The sequence below is a fragment of the Muntiacus reevesi genome, chromosome 3 (assembly GCF_963930625.1).
Source record: "Muntiacus reevesi chromosome 3, mMunRee1.1, whole genome shotgun sequence".
Lineage (NCBI taxonomy): Eukaryota > Metazoa > Chordata > Mammalia > Artiodactyla > Cervidae > Muntiacus > Muntiacus reevesi.
In genome coordinates this window covers 227,780,007-227,802,086 of record NC_089251.1, presented here as the reverse complement: position 1 = coordinate 227,802,086, position 22,080 = coordinate 227,780,007, and the positions used below count along the sequence as shown (strand labels likewise).

The window sequence follows — 22,080 nt, the reverse complement described above, 5'->3', positions numbered from 1 at the left end:
TGGCAGTAACGTGTAATTGTTACCATTAAAATGTATTTGTAGGGTAGTGTTTTTAAAATACTGAAATACTGTCCTGTAAATACATTTAGTTTTGCTCATGTCTATTTTGTTATGCACTAAGTTATATGTTATCCAGTCTTCCAGGAAACTTACAGAAATGTAAGTATTATTAACAAAAATTTGAATATCACTGAAAGTGGTTGAACACATTATCATTTACCTGTTGTGTGATTTGTCTGCAGTAACTTTTGTTTGGACAGTGTCTACAGTACATAGTTGTGGGAAAAGAGATTTTGTGAGGGGGAGTGGGAGTTCAGAAGAGAAGTTAAAAAAATTGAAGGTAAGAGAGAAGCAGTTAGGCAAGAGTACTGACAAGGTAAAGAGTGTTGATATTTAAAGTAAGTGGGTAGCATTTGAAATTTGGACATCAGAATGTGAAGAAACCTTCACTGATTGCATTTCATACATCATGCTTTATTTGAATGTTAAAACATCTATTCATATTTTTTACTAAGGAGCAAGCAAAGCAGTTGCGAAAGAGAAATTGGGAAGCCTTAAAAAACATACTTGACAACATGGCTAATGTGACATATTCTACTACTTGGTCTGAAGCCCAGCAGTATCTGATGGATAATCCAACTTTTGCAGAAGATGAGGAATTACAGAGTAAGAGTTACAACTAAGTGGAAGGAATAGTTTTTAAATAGTTGTCCAGCAGAGAAATTTGGTCACTTTTTTTTTTTTGGGTGAGATCACTAACTGAATTTTGCATAATTGTTTGTCCATTCCTGCAAAGTTGTTTTGTTTGTTTCCAGATGAGATATTTCTTTCTGAGTTTTGTAATACAAAAAATTTTTCCCAAAATCTGAAGTTAGCTTTATCAAGTATAACTGAAATATGTTTATTAGGTCAAACCTGAAATTGTGCCTTGCTATTTATTTGTGATTTAATGGGAACTAAATTAGTGACCAGATTTATCATGCTTTGCTCTTGAGGTAATGGCTTTATAGAGATTCACAAAAGGCAAAAAAAAATGTATTAGCATTGTCTTGTAGTAACCTTCCCTAAGTTCTGTCTTATTTATGACCTACCTAGTTGCTTATTAAATTACAGCTTTCTTGATTATCCTTTGAATACCATACTTCAGTAGGTTTGAGGGAAGGCATAGAATTTTATACTTGAAAAGCTCTTCGGGTAATTCTGATATTGCTAACCAATTTATCACAATTCTATTTTCATTATTTGTGTCGTATATATTGTCTTGGTTCCATCCTTGAATTCAGTTATGTTTTAATGAAGTCTTTTGGAAATGTTCCATGTGGAAATTCCCTGACAGTTAAGTGGTTAGGACTCTTACTCTGCTCTTCCGCTGCAGGTGGCGTGGGTATGATCCCTGGATCAGGGAGCTGTATACTTAAAAAATAGTGACCACCTAGAAGTTGAGAGTTATGTTTTGTTTGGTGGAAATTTTTAGAACTTCAAGCCCAGTAGACTTGGGCATCTCAAGTAACCATGAGAAGACTGCTCTGAGGAGGCGAGAGGAGGAGCTAGGATATATAGAAGTTTTATAACAAGGGCAGGTAGTCTGAAAGTCAGAAAATTATTGTTAATTAAAGGAAGCCAGATACCTCAAGGAATTTAGCAGTTTAGCACTTTACTATGCTTGGGAAGGTGCAAGAGTCTGGGCTCACTGAAATCATTCCTTTAATACACATCTCAGCTCTCTGGGGCCAGTATCCTGTTTGTTTTTCCCCACATCCTGAGCTTCTATGGGACTCACTTTAGGGAGTGGCTGCAGCCTGATGGCTGCCAGATTGCAGATACTCTTCTCTTTCCTGAGTACCGTTAGAGCCCGCATTGGAGGGTGCAATTGCTGATGACTGTTAAATCCTTGTTTACTAATATGACCAGAAATACTTCATTTCTCACAACCAAGATCCTGAAAGCTGTGCACATGGCCATAAAGAAGTAAATAAAAGATCAAGAAATAATTATATAAAGAAGAAGTTTTCCTTAAACATTTCCTATTTAGATAATTAAAAGTTATATTTGAGTTTAAATACAGGTATTCTGATAAAGTGAATTTGAACTTTGTAGGGAGTTAATGCAAATAAACCTCTTTCTTTACTGATATTTGATGTTTTAATTTTTTATAACTGATAATAATTCTAGATATGGATAAAGAAGATGCATTAATTTGTTTTGAGGAACACATTCGGGCTTTAGAAAAGGAAGAAGAAGAAGAAAAACAAAAGAGTTTGCTTCGTGAAAGGAGACGACAGCGTAAAAATAGAGAATCTTTTCAGGTAATTTTAAAAGCTCTGTTTTTCAGCTTAATTTTGTAATATGGTTAATGACCTTTAACAGTGATATAAGCAATTTTGAGAATCCTGGTCTCAGATAATTAACTTGGGCTTTGCAGAGGATCCATAGACATTTAATTCTTAAATTATACAGTTAGTTATGAATCCACTTAAGGATAGTAGCCGTTCCTGGCAAGAGGAACACAGACGGCTATGGCAGATTTGGTATTTAAAGTGAATACTAATAGGTATGGTTTCACTCAGGAAGGAGAAATTGATACCATAAGGGAGGACTGAAAATAAAATGTGTGATGAGTCATTAGTACTAATTCATTTTTAGGTCTTTGGAGAACTGTAGGGAATGCTGTGGTATGCTTTTGAGAATGGGCCATAATTCTTAAACACTATACAGAGGAACTAAAATTACAGGTTCTTTGTAGAGCCTTATTTTGAATCTCTGTCATGTTTTAATTACTGGATCTCTTTCATTAAATCCTGTGTTAGGATAAGTGCAACTCCCCATGGTGCCAAAGATCACCAGTCACCTTCAATGCCACAGCCAATAGCATCATTCCAGTCTTCATTCCATGAGAATGTAACATTTACTACTCATGATGGTTTTCTTTTATCTTAGTAGTTTCCCAAAGAATCATTTGGAGTATTGTTAAAACCAGGGCTTATTGAGCCTCACCCTCAGAAATTGATTCAGTAGGTCTCTTTTAAGTTGTACATAGACATTTTAAAGGAAGCAGAGCAGCAGCGGAAGATTGCTGAGCTGAATGTCTGTAGCAGAACCAATAGCACATGCTTTTGCTTGCAGGTGTGCTTGTTGTGTTCAATCACCAAGTCAGGTCTCCCCGAGGACTATAGCCTGCCAGGCTTCTCTGTCCAGTTACATCAGTAGTAATCAGAAACCATGCCAGACACATACTAACGTGATACAAAGCTATATTTTAGGCTTAGCAAAAAGATGCTTTTGGCCTTTGCATTAGGATTTCTGCTCCATGTTCTCCAGTTTCAGAATTGATACTGTACTTTCTTTTATATTTTCTGTGACCCAGGTTTCCTTATTTTTGTTGTATTTTATCTTATAGGTCTAATCGGCCTCCTAAAAATCTGTTCTCCCCTTTCTGGGTGCATACTGCTTGGTTAAAATCTAGGTTTTCCAACCTCTTTTGTAACTACTTATGGTAATGTGACTAAATTCTTAGCAATTGAATGTGAAGGAGGCAGATAGAACTCCATCATTGGTTTTTAAAGGAACTACCCTTTCAGCTTATTTCAGGCTGAAATGAAAGCTAAAATATGATCATGGGGATAACATAGGCTAATTGTGCAGAGAAACCTAATGGGCTATTGCAGTTTTCTAACTATGGGCCAGCATATCACTGTCTCTTGGAAACTTAATAGAAAGACAGATTCTCAAAACCCTTCTGAGACCTAATGAATCAAATTTAGTGGGGGAGAGTGCTGCAATCTGTGGTTTTGTTTTTACCATTTCTTCACATGGTTTGTTGAAATAACTGCTTAAGATATTTACCAAAAGTAGCACATGTTGAGAATCTTATGAAATAAGACTTGAAAGAATTTGTTACATATGTAACATGTAAGGCATTTAGTGACATCTAGGGAAAGTTAAACAGTTGCCAGATAGTTTAAAGGTTAAAAGTATTAGTCCCTCAATTCAGTCCCTCAGTGTGTCCGACTCTTTGCAACCCCGTGGACTGCACCCCGCCATAGCCTGCCAGGCTCTTCTGTTCATGAAATTTTCTAGGCAAGAATACTAGAGTGGGTTGCCATTCCCTTCCCCAGGGGATCTTCCTGACCCAGGGATCAAACCCAAGTATCCTGCATTGCAGGCAGGTTCTTCACCGTCTGAGTTACCAGGAAAGTCCAGATTAAATGTAGAGGCAAAATTAGACCTTTGTCTGATGTTTTGATTAGATAGTTCAGGGTTTAAGACTTGCTTTTCTTTGGTAAGAGAGACCAGTCAAGATGGAAGGAATGAAGAAAGAATTCAAAGATGGAGGTATTCTGTTATTAGGTAAAATCTTTGAAGGTTTATTCAAGTATATATGAGTAGTTATATCATGGACAATATATAAGGAGATCAAAAAGAAGGAAGGAGATGAGGGAAAAGAGATTGATTATTGAGTTGGACTGAGGTAGTGTGTGGTGTTGAACTAGTCATTTTGTTGGTGGTCATGATGTGGGGAGAAGTTACTGCTAGCATCTAATTGGATAGAGGCCAGAGGTATTGATTAAACATCTCCCAATGTACAGGATTCCCATCCTGCATTGTGCCCCCCAAAAGTTTACAAGCTCCAAGAAGTCATTAGTGCCAGCGTTGGGAGCCTTCCTCTAAACATAAGGCCTAATGTGTTCTGGAGGATTTATTTTTTATTTAATTTTCTTAGAGGAAGATACATAATTTCACTAAAGCAATACATACAGAGTTTGGAGAACTAGGACTTAACCCCCATATCTAATTTTAAAACCCTTTTTTCCATATTACTATTACAACTTAAGCATAAATTTTTATAGGCTCACTTTATTATTATTTTTACTATTTGCCTACTTTCAGAAAGGAAGCATATTGACTTCAATAGTCTGCAATTTTCACATTTCCTGCTTCGTGAAAACCAGCCTCAGCCATCTTTGAAGCTGCTTGTTTTCCATATTGTCCCCATCCTTCCCAAGATGGGGTTAGTAAATACTGGGTTAGCCACAAAGTTTGTTTGGGTTTTTCATAGTATCTTAGGAGAAAACCTGAAGGAACTTTTTGGCCAACCCAGTAAAAGAGAGTAAAAGCCATACAGTTTAGCATAATGGTTTTCAAACCTGAATTCACATCAGAGTTATCTGATGATCTTTAAAAAGTAAACTATGAATATCTTTTTTTTTAATTCATATTTTAAGAAGAATCTCAAGTGATTTCCCATTTTCACTCAAGTTAGATTGGCTATTGAAACAGTGGTGGTGGTGGTAGTTTAGTTTCTAAGTCGTGTCTGACTTGCAACCCTGTGGACTGTAGCCCACCAGGCTTCTCTATCCATCATATTTTCCAGGCAAGAATACTGGGGTGAGTTGCATCTCCTACTCCATCATTACTGAAGTAGATTCAGCGTCAAAATTCTGTGACTTATCAGATCTTAGCAGCCAAGAAGTAAAGCAAATACTAGCAAAGCAGTTACGATAGAGTAGATTCTGTAGATCCTAGAGAGCGTCATTGAAGATGGTTTCCAAGCTATTTTAAGGATTCCACAGAAGGAGAAGTGTGATCACTTAGTGCTCACATAGCAGGGGTATTGTTAAGCTCCCATTTATGTTGAAGGGTAAGGATGAAAGGATTTGAGAAAATTTTGGATATAGAGACTGAATCGACATGCTTATTCCCATTTGGAGAGAAGTGGGGCTATTTGTCTGGTATCAATCAGGGCAGTGGTATTCAATAAAAATTTGTATGCCACATACATGATTGTAATTTCTTATTAATTTAACTAATATTAATTTTAGTAACCTCTTATTTCACCCAGTATACCTAAAATATTTTCATTTTAGCATGCAACCAATATTTATTTTGGTAATAAACCTTCAGAGTCATTGTGTGTTGTATACTGCTGGCACATCTCAGTTCAGAATCATATTTCATGATACTTAGAAGCTGCATTTGACCAGCGACTGTGGTATTGAACAGTGCAGGTACAGGAATTTGAGGAACAGAATTTGTACCATAGTTTAGGGACACTTATAGCATTAAACTCTCTAAGGATTTCAGGAAGCAGCAAATGTGAAAATTGCAGACTATTGAAGTCAACATATTGCCCTGAAAGTAAGCAAATAGTAAAGATAATAATAATAAAGTGAACCTATAAAAATTTGTGTTTAAGTTATAACAATAATATGGAAAAAAAGAAATAGGTTTTAAAATCAGACATGGAGGTTAAGTTCTAGTTCCCTAAACTCTATGTATTGCTTTAGTAAAAAAAATATATGTCTTCCTCTTAGAAAAGAAAATTAAATAAAAAATGAATCCTCCAGAACACATTAGGTGCTGTGTATAAAAACAAAAAGTACGTTTTACAATAAAAGCACATGTACCTTCTTTAGCCTCATTATTTGTGATATCCAGTGTTTTGACTTTATTTGTACACATATTTATAAACCGGAAATGATGGTCTGTCTTAAGGGGCACATAAACTGAAGTCTGTAAAAGTAATGCAGTCCTTTTGTCTGAAGCCCAAAATAGTTTCTTTATGTAAAAGCAGATTTTACTTTCATCAAAGAGCAAGTATCAGTTGCACCTAAACACATTTGTGATTATACTGGTGGAAGAGTTTTATATATTGCTGTTTTTAACATATATTTTTATTCATGTTATACCAATATTTCCAAAGTCCTTAAAGATGGCTTTTGAATATGTAATGAGTTCATCGTCGTTGTCCCTCTTTCCCCCAGATATTTTTAGATGAACTGCATGAACATGGACAACTGCATTCTATGTCATCTTGGATGGAATTGTATCCAACAATTAGTTCTGACATTAGATTCACTAATATGCTTGGTCAGCCGGGTGAGAGTCTTCTTTTTCCTAAATTGTAGTTATGATAGTTGGAATGGGCCACAGGGAAAGTGGTTGTGTTTGGGGCATGGGGTGTGCTTTCTTTCTTTTGTTTTATAAACAAAAAAGTAATTGCAGCTCTTTGATTAGAGCTAGCTTTTGACTTCTTTAGTTTTTTCATTAGGATCAACTGCACTTGACCTTTTCAAGTTTTATGTTGAGGATCTTAAAGCACGTTATCATGATGAAAAGAAGATAATAAAAGACATTCTGAAGGTAAATATATCCTATTAACTTAGTCTGGGGCGTATTTTTTAAAATAATGCTGTTTTTTTGGTTACTAATGTTAACAAGATTTCTGTTTTTTAGGATAAAGGATTTGTAGTTGAAGTAAATACTACTTTTGAAGACTTTGTGGCAATAATCAGTTCAACTAAAAGATCAACCACATTAGATGCAGGAAATATTAAGCTGGCTTTCAATAGTGTAAGTTATCGTTCTTACTATTATAAACAGCTAGATTAATAAAACAGTTTTTAATACATTTGGCTAAAGATACTTAAGTTGTATGTAAACTCCTGAAATAAGGGAATAGAAATAGTATTTTACAGAGTAGTGGACACTGTTTCAAATAAGGCTACAGATAATATACTTAGAGATGAGTGATAGTAAACTCCCTTTGCTAAAATTAATTGGCCCTTACCTTATAGATGATGGGAGAATGATGAATTTAACACAAGTTAGATTGTACTATATATATAAATATGTTTTCTAAAAGTTACTAGAAAAGGCAGAAGCCCGTGAACGTGAAAGAGAAAAAGAGGAGGCTCGGAAGATGAAACGAAAAGAATCTGCATTTAAGAGTATGTTGAAACAAGCTACTCCTCCAATAGAATTGGATGCTGTCTGGGAAGATGTATGTATACTTATAAATTTTTTCCTTTACAGTTGAAAATAAAAATCTTTTTCTTTCTCATAGCTACAGAGATAAACTGAAGTTATTTGAAGATTGTGCACTCAGTTGTGATGGTATTTAGGAATACTGGAGGAACGGAAATAAAGACTGAGGGAGCTGGGCTGTCAATTTTCAGTTGCTGTTTTTTTAGTCATATTGGTATATTTTTCTCAGTTTTCATATTTTTATTGCATATCTGAATTTTTCAGATCCGGGAGAGATTTGTAAAAGAGCCAGCATTTGAGGATATAACTCTAGAATCTGAAAGAAAACGAATATTTAAAGATTTTATGCATGTGCTTGAGGTAATTTTAGTTTTATTGTAAGTGGCTGATATGTTACAAAATATGTAAAACTTTTTTTTTTTTAATCAAAGAATTTAGAATGATCAAAGTATGTTTCCTAAATTACACTCAGTTCAGTTCAGTCGCTCAGTTGTGTCCAACTCTTTGCGACCCCATGAATCTCAGCACACCAGGCCTCCCTGTCCATCACCAACTCCTGGAGTTTACTCAAACTCCCATGTCCATTGAGTTGGTGATGCCATCCAGCCATCTCTAGTTTTATACAAATGTACTTAACTATCTAGGATGATTAGGGAATGGTTTATTCTATAGAAACTGCTTTTAAATGAAACACACTAGGCTTGCATGAGAAGGTAAAGATCTGTTTAGTGAAGACAGTTCATATGTTTCATATTTATACAGTGTTACAGAAATTCATCAATTTAGGAGTCACATGGAATGATTAATAAACCTGTAAAGAACTTAGAATCTGTAAAGCAGATAGAAAACAGTTTTAAGCATATTTCAAATATTATACTACATTAGAGGTGTTGGAAGCTAAGGGATGTTCTGAAAAATAGTAAGTTTTTGCTAAAACACGTAATGATAAAATTGCAAATTATTCCACTAGCTGAATTAAGGGTATTTTGATGAAGATTTCAGATAATCACTTATAGATAGTAAATATGCTAAATGACCAATAATAATTATTGTTTGGTGCCCATGTTATGTTTTACAAATATTACATATACAAATGTAATCCTCACAGCAACCCTGTGAAGTTACAGATGAGCAAACTGAGGCCAAGAGGAAAAGTAATTTGTTGTGAAGGGATTCCAACATAGGCTTTTGACTCTAGGGCCAGTGCTTTTACCAGTTATGCTTTGCCGTCAGTTTTGGACAAACTAATACTTCACAGCAAGGTGAAGTTAGCATATACTTAAATTTGTAATGTTCATGGTCTTTGGGAATAGCAGGTAACTTAATTGTTGACGATTTCTTTGTATTTATTGTCCTTGATAAGTGTCAGTGTTGACAACAATCTTCTGTTAACATGCCCCACATATACCATATATTGTGTCTCAGCTGCTTTTAGATCTAGTGCTTTTGGCCTGTAGATCTTTTCTACTCAGATCAGGAGCATCTGCATTACATGTAAACTTGTTAAAAATATAGAACCTCAGGCCCCATTGGCAGAAATGTATCAGAATTATCATTGTAACAAGATTCTTAAGCACTGGAATGTACATTTAATTTTGAGAACCTTTGCTATAGTGTAGTGTGTTAATATTTTCCCCCAATTCAGGAATGTCCACAACAAGATTCTTTCATGATCTGTGCTGGTAAAGTGATGAGGTCATAAATGGAGCTGATGACCACATAGGGAAGAGCTGAAAATACCAGAAAAGGATTTGGACCTCAAAAACGGCCCTTGAGGTAGAAAAGGAAGAAGAGTTAACAATTAGTGACATGAAAAATGACAGTCCCTGAACCAGATTTTCCCCTTCCACTTACTTGTAAACTGAAGCAGATTTATTTACAAATCCTTAGATATGTTTGGGAGTAGGGAACTTTCACTGCAGCAATTCCCCTCTCCTTCTAGCCTGATCATTGTTCTAGTAAAAGAGTTAAAATTCATAGAACATTTCCTTTTTTGATTTCATGTGTAGTTAGATTGCCTTTGGATATCTTAAGTTTGACTAGGAAGGGAATGCTCCTTGAAAAGAAAGTAGATTTTGTATTTAATTTCTGAGACTAACCTCCTTTACAGATGACTCTGGGATAGTTCTTTATTTCAGTGCTGAACCTAGCTCACTGACAAAAGCCACATTCATCAAATAAATAAAATATATTTCATTGTTTTTGAAAGTAGTATGACTATTCTGAAGAAATATACCTTTATAGAGGGTATCAGTTGTCCCCACTGTACCCACACCATTCTCATTGCTCTAAGAAGTATTTTATTAACACTTTTAAACATTATGTTTAGGTGTGAAATGAGTGTGTATAGGATAGTTAAAATGTTCTCTTCACTTTTAAGTGATAGTAACTCTTTGCACAGTTTCAAGGTGGGGAGTACATCCTAAATATGCAAAATGAATGTGGTTTTTACTCTAAAAAGAACTTACTTGCAAAACTATTAAAAATTCTCTGTGATCTGTTATCTAAAGTGTGAGCTTTGTAATTTTTTTCTTTTGCCCCTGTAGCATGAATGTCAACATCATCATTCAAAGAACAAGAAGCATTCTAAGAAATCTAAAAAACATCACAGGAAGCGCTCCCGCTCTCGATCAGTAAGGAAGTTTATTTAAAATGGTACCATAAGTATATTGAAGTATTTTTTAGCATCATTATGAATAAAATTATTTGTGTTGTGTAGGGGTCAGATTCAGATGATGATGACAGCCATTCAAAGAAAAAAAGACAGCGATCAGAATCTCGTTCTGCTTCAGAACATTCTTCTAGTGCTGAATCTGGTAAACATCTTTTAACATGATTAAAATCGTTGGCATTTGGATGTCCTCAAGTTCTGACACTTTTCTTTTCATACTGCTTAGAGAGAAGTTATAAGAAATCAAAAAAACATAAGAAGAAAAGCAAGAAGAGAAGACATAAATCGGTAAGCAAACTCTTGATTTTTATACTGCACCTAAGTTTTTGCCCTTAGCTTTCTCAGTGGCAGTAGACATTTCTGCTTGGTCCTATGCAGAGTTTAGGTGAGCACCTAAACTCAAGAGTTTCATAGTTGTGATTCACCTTAATCTTGCAATAAAATCCTTTGGTGAACTTGAAACAAATAATAATAAACATAGTAATCTTAGAGAAAGACCCGAGAGAGAGAGAGTATGTGTGTGTGTGTGTGTGTTATAGCTATTGTTGAGAACCGCAAGTTTAAACAACTTTTTCATCTATTCTCGGTTCTTGGTCATAGATACACATCAAGATACACCTAATCTTAGGGATGAAGGTACACCTGATTTAGTGACCCATTTTTAGTGATGGTTTACCCTATCAGTTTACTTCCCTGGTGGCTCAGACAGCAAAGCGCCTGCCTACAATGAGGGAGACCCGGGTTCAATCCCTGGGTCGGGAAGATCTCGTGGAGAAGGAAATGGCAACCCACTCCAGTATTCTTGCCTGAAAAATCCCATGGACAGAGAAGCCTGGTAGGCTACAGTCCATGGGGTCGCAAAGAGTCAGACACGACTGAGCGAGTTCACTTACCCTCTCATCAGACTGTCTTTCCCATAGGAAAGACCAGCTTGCTGCCATGAATCTTTGGACTGTTTTAGATTCCTTGAGGTTATCAATTCAGATTTCACCACTCTAGGAATACATAAATACTGTGTTAAATGTGGGTGTTCTTAAATATTACTAATATAGGGGTTTTTTTTTCCTAATAGCATTTTGATAAAATAACCATTTTAACATTGTCTTTTATTTACAAAGGACTCTCCAGAGTCAGATGCTGAAAGAGAAAAGGATAAAAAAGAAAAAGACCGGGAAGGAGAAAAAGACAGAACTAGACAAAGATCAGAATCAAAACACAAATCACCTAAGAAAAAGACTGGAAAGGATTCTGTAAGTATTTAGAATTCTTCCTCTTTGTATCTACCAGTTAGCTGCTTTTCACACAAAGTAGTTTTCTAACGTATGTTATCATGTGTGACCCAATTTAAGCATCCTAAATTTCATGTTCATTAAAAAAATAACATGGCATTCTGTCACTGTTGTTTAACCCACTAAAAAAGGATATGTTCTTTTAGTTTTGTACATTCTCATTAAGAAATGCCAATGGATGTTTTCTACCTAATTTAAGAATATAAAATTTAACAGATGAAACTCAAATTGGGTTTTCCTTCAATATGGCATCATTGTAAATCCTATAACGTTGGCATCATTACTAAATCCTGTTTCAATAGGTAGCTTTCAAACAGCTTTTAGAAATAATCACTGGGAGGGAAGAGGTGAGGGCAAATAGGGGGATATTATAAGCCAAATCTAATGTTTTAATATCGAATTACATAGTTAGTCCTTAGTTTCCCCTGTATGTATGTATGTGTGTGGCAGAGCATGTAACACAAGCCTCCTTCACCTTGCCGTTCATGCCACAAATGCTGTGGGCTTAGTAAATATTACCAACTGAGAGTTTAGGGTAGGTAAGTTCTCATCCTCCCTTCGGATTTTCTCCTTCGGTGGGAACAGGGTGGAGGGGTGTTTGTTTTCAAACAGCACTGGAGAGTCTGATGCACATCTTTGGTGAGGAATGATTATTTCCTCTGTACTTAACTTAGCGACTTAAGTGTCCTTACATTAGATTAATGGAATCCCTGAAGGGTGATGGAATATACAGGTGAACAGTCTACTTTGGAAGAGTTCCTTCTCAAAGTGTTTTGTGTGGTTTTTGTTGTTTTAAAATTTTTTCCAGTCTTAACTTGTCCTCATAACTCTGGGCACAATATAATAATGCTCAAAAGATAATACTTTACTATGGTATAAAACACAGGATAACCTAGATTCTGAAAAATTAGTGAAGAATACTTAGCTAGAATAATACTTAAAAAATACTTAGGAAATGAACACCCAGCTTCCATTAAGTGGAAATAAGATGTTTCATATTCAGTTACGTAGAAAGAAGGAAAAGAAATGGATACGTACTATTCTCCCTGATTTACATATTAAACTGAAAGTAAACACCATAGAAGAGTTCCATTCTGAGAGAACTGTCTCCCCTGGTTACTTGACTCCCCAAGTAACCAGGGAGTATTTGTTTAACGCATTAGTAGGCTTTTGGAAAAGAAATCCGTCTTTAATCAGTCTGTGATGCCTTAGTTTTTATGGAAGAGAATCCATGTAAATTTTATATTCTTTTTTCAATGGTTCACTACTACTTACACTTTTGAGTACTGACACAATTGTATTCATTGTTGTTTTTCAGGGTAATTGGGATACTTCTGGCAGTGAACTGAGTGAAGGGGAATTGGAAAAGCGCAGAAGGACCCTTTTGGAGCAACTGGATGATGATCAATAAATTATACCAAATATGTTTACAGTATGATTTAAAGTCTAATTCAGACCAGGGACTCTATTTTAAGTTCAATTGAAATAACACTGGGTTTTAATTATATCACAGGAAAAAAAAAGTGCATTTAAGTATTGTTATTGTGGACTTTATAAAAGCAAAGGAAATTGAAAATAACTTTTGATTCTGTATCAAGAATCATATTTTCATACAGTCATAACTGTCTGTCTGTGACCCTTTCATAGGGCACTGCAGGATGGATTAAAGGTGGCAATTTACTGATAACTGCAGGTGTCTCTACTTTATTCTAAAGTGTAAGTCATGAGGTGATTTGATTTACTTTATAGAAGTTGGATTTTGAAGATATAATGGAAAAATTTTGATACCTAGTAGTACAAAAAAAAGCACCAGCAACTGATAAACTGCTTTTTTGTGCACTACCCAACTGGTTAAAGACGATATGATCTTTTATGGTAAACTCAGAAATAAGTGTTCATAATGGAAACCTGGTAGACCCTTAACTGTAGTGGTGCTGCTCAGCACTGCTATAATAAAGCCACCATTATTTTTTATGGAACATCTGAGTACATTTTAAAAAGGCTACTGTGAGGGCATTATTTTGAGGTGATGTTTAAAAAGTTAACATCAAATCAAATTGTAAATTAGCTTAAATATATTGCCTTAAGGACCTACTAAAGAATGTGCCACCAAACTTTAAGTGATGGCTGCAATATCCTTGTCTAAAACAAATCAATGTTGACTTCAGCAATTTCTTTAACAGTTTTTTTTTTTTTAATCCGAACTTTCTCTTGCTTTTTTTCATTGAGGAAGTCTTTTACCTTCCCTACTCACTGAGAAGTATTGACTTCGTGGTACACATTCTAAAGCATTTCTGATTTGAATATTTTTGTACATTTTTATCAATTATTAAATCTTCTCTTCTAGTGTGTACTAGTATTTATTTCTACTGCTCAGCTCTTAAAAAAAAAATTGTATGATTCTTTAAAGGTTAAGATACTAAACCCCTAAAATTTTGCTTTATCTAACCCACATAGCTAAGTTACTTTCCTTTTTTAATATTTAAGAATATTATAAATCATACAGGCCCCTGTATTTGTTTTTGGTCTATGAATTTCCTACAGAATACTTTAAGAAAGGCAATGGTTTGAAGCTAGAATACTTTTTACATGCTAACTTTTGAAGGTTGGTAATGTAATTTATACTATTTTCCTTCAGTGCAGGAGATTTTTTTTTAAGTAAATAAGTAAATTTCAGCAGTCTTTGGTATTATCTTAGGTATTTTTTTATTTTGGGTACTTGGGGCAATCCTGTTTCAGGTTGGGATTTAGAAGAACAAAAAGTTCATTTTCCCTTCACCATCCTAATGAATTTGAAAGTGGGACAGACTGGGATGACTTTTCCCATCTCTGCCCCCTGTGTTTCAATGAAATCTAGTATCCACTCCTAAAAGCCGCAGGGGAAGGCCGGGGGAGTCCTGAACTTTTCTCAATGCCAAGTCATATTTTTGATGTGAAATACAACATGACTTTATAGAAAGTAAAAATCACTGTCTTCAGAAAATGCAAAGCCAGTTTCTTGCTTGAGGTCAGTCTCCTATTGTATATTAGAACCACAACATATAACTTTATCACAGGCAGGTTGCCTAGACTTAAATTTTCAGAGGCCCCTTTGTAATAATAGTTAATATTGCTTATCATGTCAAACACTTGACCTGGATATCAAAGTAAAATATTGGCGGAAATACTGGTGGCGTTTCACAGAATTTAGAATCTGTAAAATTTTAATTACTTCCATGAATCATGATTTTTTAAAGTACAACTTTAAAAAGTTTTTAGTTTTCCTATATTAAGAAACTATTGATGTGATTTAGCATGTCCTCAAATTAACTTTCTATAGTATAGAGATACTGTCATATCACAACTTCAGATTTCCATAAGACAGTACGAACTCATTTCCTTATTGTTCCAACCATGAAAATTATTTGACCTTAAAACAAAACTAACGAGTTGTAAAGCAAAATACAACATGCTTTTTATAAAGTATGTAATTGAAGTGACTATAATCCTGTATTGATCCCATCAAATGGCGTTAAGTTGCCAGAAAGACACTATGGCCTGGGATATAGGTGATGGGTAGATTTTATTAAAATAAGTTATATGTGAATATCTTTAATCCATTTGATTAGGTTTCTAAATCTTTAATAAAGTTGAAATGTCTTAGAATATGGTTTTAATTAGAGCTGAACAGTTATGTTCAAAATGTGTTCAAAAAGAAAGCATGTTTATATTCAGATAAAGGGAATTTATACTTTTCAGTTAAGCCTCAGACTTAACTAAATGTTAAGGGCTTCTCTTCCCTCATTATCATTAATATTAATGAACTCTTGGATTAAATTCAGGAATACATTTAATGTAATGCTTAATAATCAAAATCAGGACTTTCAAATATTTGATGTTTTTTATTCCTTCCAATATAAAATTCCACTATTTAATTCCTATGTGGAAAAATTGAATTGGTATAAAAAGTTAATGACATACGAAGAATTCTTTGCACCTCTCCCAAGTGTATTTAAACAACATAAAACTTTTAAATAAAAGCAGTGGTCCCAACATTTTTAATTTAGTGATGCCATTTCATTATCATTACCCAAAGGAGCTTCAACCTATAGATCATTCATGTGTTTCAACAATGAAAATAATTTTTATGCCTCCCAGTAAATCTGAAAATGCTCCAAGGATCACAGCCACTTCATCTTGCTTTTTGCTAACCGTGCCGCATTTACGACAGTAGCATGAAAGGGACGGGCCTCTGGAGTGACGCAGTCTTAGTTCACAGTGGTGACACGACTGTGAACCTTCCTGCAGTTCTCTGAGAGGAAGGGCCATAGTCTTCATTTAGTTACCAGGGCGCCTGCATCTTGTGTTAAGAATTTGCCTAGGTGATCCTGGTTTTCTTCCAGTGTTAATGATCAATTGAGTGCTGACTAGGCAGCCACTTTTTTATTTCTGCATCCAGTTAGGGGTAACTCCTTTATTTAAGGATTATTTAAAACTTGGATACTATTTGAGAGAGCTAATCAAATAGTACCCAGCAAAGAGTAATGAATGCATTTTTTTAAATGAGTTTTTAGGGTGTTCATTATGTAACTTAAATGTAAATTGCAAAGCTAAAGAACTAAATAAACACTTCTAAAAGCAAAATTGAGGCAAAGCACATTAATTCCTTATATCTTAAATCAGACTTTTTCTTTTCCTTTGGGGAAGTCTCTCTCCCAATAGCAGGTCAAATTTTCTTTTACATTTTCTAGGACTCCTTTTACATAAAGGAAAAGCAGAGTAACATCCCAAGTAATTCATGGAAATGCATTCTAAGTTCATAGTTTCATTCTGTGATTCTAGTAATGGTGTCATCAGTTCAGTTCAATCGCTCAGTCGTGTCCGACTGTTTGCAACCCCATGAACCGCAGCACACCAGGCCTCCCTGTCCATCACCAACTCCCAGATTTTACTCAAACCCATGTCCATTGAGTCGGTGATGCCATCCAGCCATCTCATCCTCTGTCATCCCCTTCTCCTCCTGCCCGCAATCCCTCCCAGCATCAGTCTTTTCCTATAGCAGTCTATTAATTCTTACCTTCCTTATTCTTACCTTGCTCTTAAGTTTTTCAACCGTTTTGATGGTGGTGGTGGTCAGATTCCTTGGGGGTAAGGATTTGTGTTTCACTGTCTTGTGAATTAGAACAGTGCCTGGCACACAGTAGGCATATACTGAGTGAATGTAAAATAAAATATCAGTTGACAGATGTACTCATCCAGTATCCATGGTACTCGTCATCTGTATTAAAGAGCTTGAAAAAGCATCATTGCAATAAACCATACTGAACCCCAAACTAATTGAAGTACACTGAAGATAAGTTCTAGTGACTGTGCCTCAGTCTTAACTGTTCCTTCAGAAATGTCCAAACGCTTATTATATGTGAGAACATACATCTTTTCATGTGGTTTTTGAGTAGAAAAGGCAATCCCTTCTGATGATTTGAAACATACCTTCTTTCATATCATACTCATACTTCTGTTACAAGAGTAGTGGCTTAAAAGTAGTAACTTCTGAGGAGCTAACATTTAGCTAAATCAGAGTTGATCTAAAAACCCTAATTAAACAAAACAAAATTCCTGTTTTAAGTTCTGAGAACTAATTGTTTCAGGCTGTTTTTGACAAACAGGTGAATAATGGTGACAGGGCATGTATGCACTTAGAGTGCTACTGGAACTGACTTAAAGGTGAGTGGGGAGGATTTTGCTCCAGTTACCACATACTCTCCCTAGCTCTCCAGACCATACTGGCTTTCTCTATCTGGCTTACGTTTCTTAATTGCAGTGAATTTTTTATGCTTTTTAAAAAATCACTGCATAAAAACTGTTCTTGTGAGTCAGTATGATCTAGTTCAAGGCCATCTCGTCACTGTTAGTGATTGATACTTGACTGTTAATTTGATGGTAATTTGTCCTAGTTTTAAGGTTGATGTTTGCATTTGAGGAGAACTAGCTCACCTCTAGTTTTCATTCAGACTAAAACAAAGTGGCTGTCTATTCTCACATCATATTCAAACTAAGCCATTTCTTGATGCCCTTCTTTTATGCTGTCTTGGGGGGTATCTAAATGTGGTAATTATAATCTTTTTTTTTTTTTTTTGGTCCTGCCTGCAAACTTTTTTTGGTAGGTTTTGCTCTTGCCTACCTCTACAACTAAACTGAAGACTTGTTCTGAAAGGTGAGTAATAACAAGGAACGAGGTTTCTACTTTGTGTTTCTACTTACCAGATTTTCTCTGCTGTTCATATATTGTTCTAATGTAAAGAACCTCAATTATATAAAAGTAGACCTTTTGTAAATAAATATAATTTATTAGAAAAATGACATCTTTTACTAAATTGGATTTGTGTCAACTTTTTCCATTAAGCACTGTCGTATGCAGCAGTTCTGTGCTGTGTGGTGATAGATGCCCACATTCTGTTTTCTCAATGTTAATACTTGCTTTTCTCTATAAAAAGTTAGATCAAAAAAAGTCTATCAACATTTGTCCATGCATTTGTTTCTTGCTTCACATTTTTTTCTTAGAAACAGTTGGAGTATTAGTTTAGAAAAAGTGGAAGATAATCCATTGGCACAAAGTGGGCTGATAGTATATTTGTGCACACGTTTCTGATAAAAACAAGTGTATTAGGGCTACAAATTTCATTTTATCAAATTTAAAATTAATAGATGTGAATTATAAATCTAGTATTGTGAAAGTGTATTTCACAGTGTAAAATTAGGTGATTCTACAAAATCCAGTATGTTGAACCAGCAGAGTCAGTGGTGGATGTCAAGTTCTATTAACCACTGAGCACTGTTGGGTGAGCAGGGTTGCTGGACATCCACTGCAGTGTCACTGGCAGTTACTTTTACTGGATTAAGATACAGAGTTTTAGTCATAAAGATTGGGAGTGAAAAACAAATAGACTTACCTCTAAGACATTAGAAAAATCTTCAAAAATGGTTGCTGCTGATAAATTTCCAAAACCTAACCATATCCATCTCATTTTAACTTATTGCTGTAGTGGAATACAGCAATATTCTGAAAATATTCTGACAGAATGTTAATGACCTTATTTCCTTTACCATGAGGCACTTCTGGTACAAAACCAACAGGAGACTCTTACTAATTGCAAAATTTTAACTTTGTTCTGTTTTAAAAGTTTCAGCTACAAGTCTACCTTGGGAATATTGCATGTTTGGTTCCAGATTATCACAATAAAGACTAATTTATGCCCCTTTAAGCTGTTTTTTCAGCCACTTGGACAGTTTCTTAAATTATAAATTTCTTTGCTTCCCTTAAAACATACTAAATGAATATACCAAGAATATACTCTGATGACTTGGAGTTACAAATATCTGCACATGCATGCACAAATGTTTCACGTGCTTGGTGTCTATCTGCAATCCATGAGCAGACTGAATATATGCAACATCCTCTTTACAACAAATGTTGAAAGAGGCAGTATCTCACCAAAAAAAGTGTGCTTTTTCTCTGGAAGGAATAAATTCATAACTAGGATTCTGGAGATACTGAATCTCAATGCTAAAATACTCAATAGTAAAATCTGTTTGGTTCCTATGTTCCATACAGCAAGTGACCGGGAGTTTTGTAGAGGAAGGAGTTTTCCAGAGGAAGGAGTTTTCCTTACATTTTACCAAGTCTATTTAGGTTATGAATTCAAGCAGCTAAACATATCTGTTTCTAGAAGATAAAAGAGTATACACGAAACTGGCACATAAAACTCCCTCAAGTATACACTGAAAGATGACAACACAGTACAGGATAGTAGTGTAAATAGTTTATTTGCTCATATACCATGAAAAGACCAGAAAAGTAACATGAACTGCTTTTATAAAACATTTCTAATATTGCTAAGAAGCAGGCCCATTAAGAGACAAACAAAAGGACATGCCAATATTATTGTCTATTTGTATATTAATAAATAGCCCATCTTAAACCTATGTTCATCAGTATTGAACTTTGGAAAATAGCTGCTTTGTGGTAAAGGACCAACTATTTGTGTTAAATCTCATGGTCAAATACCTCTTTTCATCAAAATGAAATGTTGAATGAGTCAGACACAATCTTGGCATGTTCTTTTTTAAAGTACACATTATGAAAATGTGCTAGCAGGTGGCAGTTTAAAGTAATCTTTTTGTAAATAGATACGCTAAAGTGAAATGTGGTAACTGATCCCTAAACTGTCCTTGAAGTTAAATATATATATTTAAAAAAAAAAAAAACCTATAAGTTAAAATAACATTCAGATTGTATAGCATAGGCTGATGCATTTTTAAACAATATTTACAATATTACCCAGAGGCTTAGGTGGGAATTAAAGAGAAGTGTAAAAACCATAAAAAACTGCACCGATTTTATAGCAAAATATCTGTACATTTAAAAAGATATATAACTACACATTATCCAAGGGAAATGGGACCTTCACCAAGGAGTTCACATGAGCACAACATAAAATAAGAAATTCAGTGGTTAAATACTATACAATAAACTTTACAATTAATATATTGATGTAATGTACCAATAAGGTAAGCCAGAAGCAAAATGTGTGTGATGAAAATTACAAATTAGCTTCAGTCCAGTTTTTGACTTTGGATCAAGTGCCCTGCCAGAGATGAAGGAACAACAGTTGCTTTGTTGGCCATTTAGTCCCATTACATATCATTTAAGCTTAATACCAATGTAATTCAGCAATTTAATTGCAATTCCCCACAAGGTAGTCTGGAAAGGACAAGAATTCCTTAGCTCTGATGTATGATGCCAAATATATCTAATCCAATCTACAAAAAGGAGGAGGAGGGAACCCTGCGATTGTCAGTGATAAAGCCAGGTCACTAACACTACTCTGCTAGAAGTAACCTTGGAATGCGTGTTCATAGAGCTAGTGAACTTCTCCCTGGCTAGCAAGGCACTGATTTCTATTCTCAGGATTGACCCATAATGGTCGTCAGAAATCCTAATACTGATTACTGAGATGTTAATTTTAGTGGTAATTAATAAACATTTGTATTTTTAAAAAGCTGCCTCTAGCTGAAGAACACAGTACTGCAAATAAGTCTTGTACAACATCTGTATGCCATTGTATGGTCTCATTCATACCAATGAATATCACATGAGGCATCAGGCCCCAGCACAGAAGCAGAATGGGAAACAAGTTGACTGACTTTCGTGCCACTGCAATTAGGTCTTATTTGTACTTGGCTGGGGCTTGGGTATAGACAAAAGGAGTATCACATGAGTTTTTCCTTCTTCCATGCTGCAAGCCCTTAAAAATACAAAGTTGACAGGTATGGCTAAAACAAACTTAACTTCTTAAAAGACAGCAAAGGAAGCCCACAGCAGATGCATTCCATGTTATTTACAACTTATCAGGAAACCAGGGTGGGCCATCATGAGACAATCATGATGGCAGGTAATGAATGTAATATGAAATTTATATTTTGGTTAAAAAATAACATACTGGTGTAAAAAGATACTAATCAAATCAAATCCTATTGCTTTGATTAATCTGAGCAGGTACTTCCACTTTTAGGCACTTGTTAACAAAGGTTGAAAGCAGAGCCCATCATTTAAAAATTCTATGTTTGCTAAATCTGAGCCCTTAGAATATTCTATCTGTGTTCAAGGCTGCAGTTAAATGGTAGCACAGAAAGTTCACAGGGACATCTTCATTCACGCACACCCTCTATTCACACAAGCAGGTCTCTGGTTCACATGTTCATTTCGGCACCGTTAGCAGAACGCAAGTTCTGGTCATCAAAGCGCCGCCTAACACTTCTCCTCACCGCATCGGCTCGTCTGTATGGTTGGTTTCTAAGATCTGTAAAGAGGAGAGCACCAATGAGAGAACTGCAATCTATAAGATCATGTGTCTAAGCAAGACAAAGGCCAGCTGGCAGCCAATCAAAGCAGCTTGTGTAGAAGAGTCAGCTAATAGGCCCTTCAAACTCAGGATTTGAGCCAAAAACATATGTACTTTGCCCTCGATATTTACAATCAAGCAAAAACAACATGTAATACTGGTGTGATTCTGGCTCTTTTATTAATACAAGTAGAGTGCTTCTGTCACTGGCCAGAGTCTAGCCGATGTCAGTTTGAAATGTTTCTTCCATTGGGAAGTAGCTATTACTTAGTAGTCATTTTTCTTTCTGAAAACATGAATACCAGCAATTGCAATGAATTTTAAACTGCAAGACAAGACAAACTGCCTTCTCCTATTAGATTTTTAATTAAGGAAGGAACTTACACTTGGTCTGCAGACACTGCTTCCATTATTATTCCATTAAAATGAGCTGAGGTCAGTTTATTTTGTGAATCAGAAATATCATAGTCAACCA

General features: G+C 35.2%; 2 protein-coding genes across 9 annotated transcripts in view; one reads left to right on the top strand and one right to left on the bottom strand.

Moving 5' to 3' along the window:
• Positions 1–14,071, top strand: part of PRPF40A (pre-mRNA processing factor 40 homolog A) — a 58,353-nt gene extending 44,282 nt beyond the window's left edge. For 4 of the 5 annotated variants that reach the window (XM_065931557.1, XM_065931556.1, XM_065931555.1 and 1 more), the window contains 12 exons: positions 516–666; positions 2,173–2,306; positions 6,762–6,876; positions 7,037–7,140; positions 7,234–7,350; positions 7,643–7,780; positions 8,029–8,124; positions 10,311–10,397; positions 10,484–10,580; positions 10,662–10,723; positions 11,554–11,685; positions 13,043–14,071. In XM_065931557.1, coding sequence (XP_065787629.1) covers positions 516–666; positions 2,173–2,306; positions 6,762–6,876; positions 7,037–7,140; positions 7,234–7,350; positions 7,643–7,780; positions 8,029–8,124; positions 10,311–10,397; positions 10,484–10,580; positions 10,662–10,723; positions 11,554–11,685; positions 13,043–13,135 — 1,326 coding nt within the window. In that variant the 3' untranslated portion in view covers positions 13,136–14,071. The remainder of the gene's footprint in view (positions 1–515; positions 667–2,172; positions 2,307–6,761; positions 6,877–7,036; positions 7,141–7,233; positions 7,351–7,642; positions 7,781–8,028; positions 8,125–10,310; positions 10,398–10,483; positions 10,581–10,661; positions 10,724–11,553; positions 11,686–13,042) is intronic. The other variant, XM_065931554.1, reaches the window with a different exon arrangement.
• A 5,437-nt stretch (positions 14,072–19,508) lies between these two features.
• FMNL2 (formin like 2) overlaps positions 19,509–22,080 on the bottom strand; it is a 326,764-nt gene continuing 324,192 nt past the window's right edge. For all 4 annotated transcript variants that reach the window (XM_065931549.1, XM_065931550.1, XM_065931548.1 and 1 more), the window contains one exon: positions 19,509–21,563. In XM_065931549.1, coding sequence (XP_065787621.1) covers position 21,563 — 1 coding nt within the window. In that variant the 3' untranslated portion in view covers positions 19,509–21,562. The remainder of the gene's footprint in view (positions 21,564–22,080) is intronic.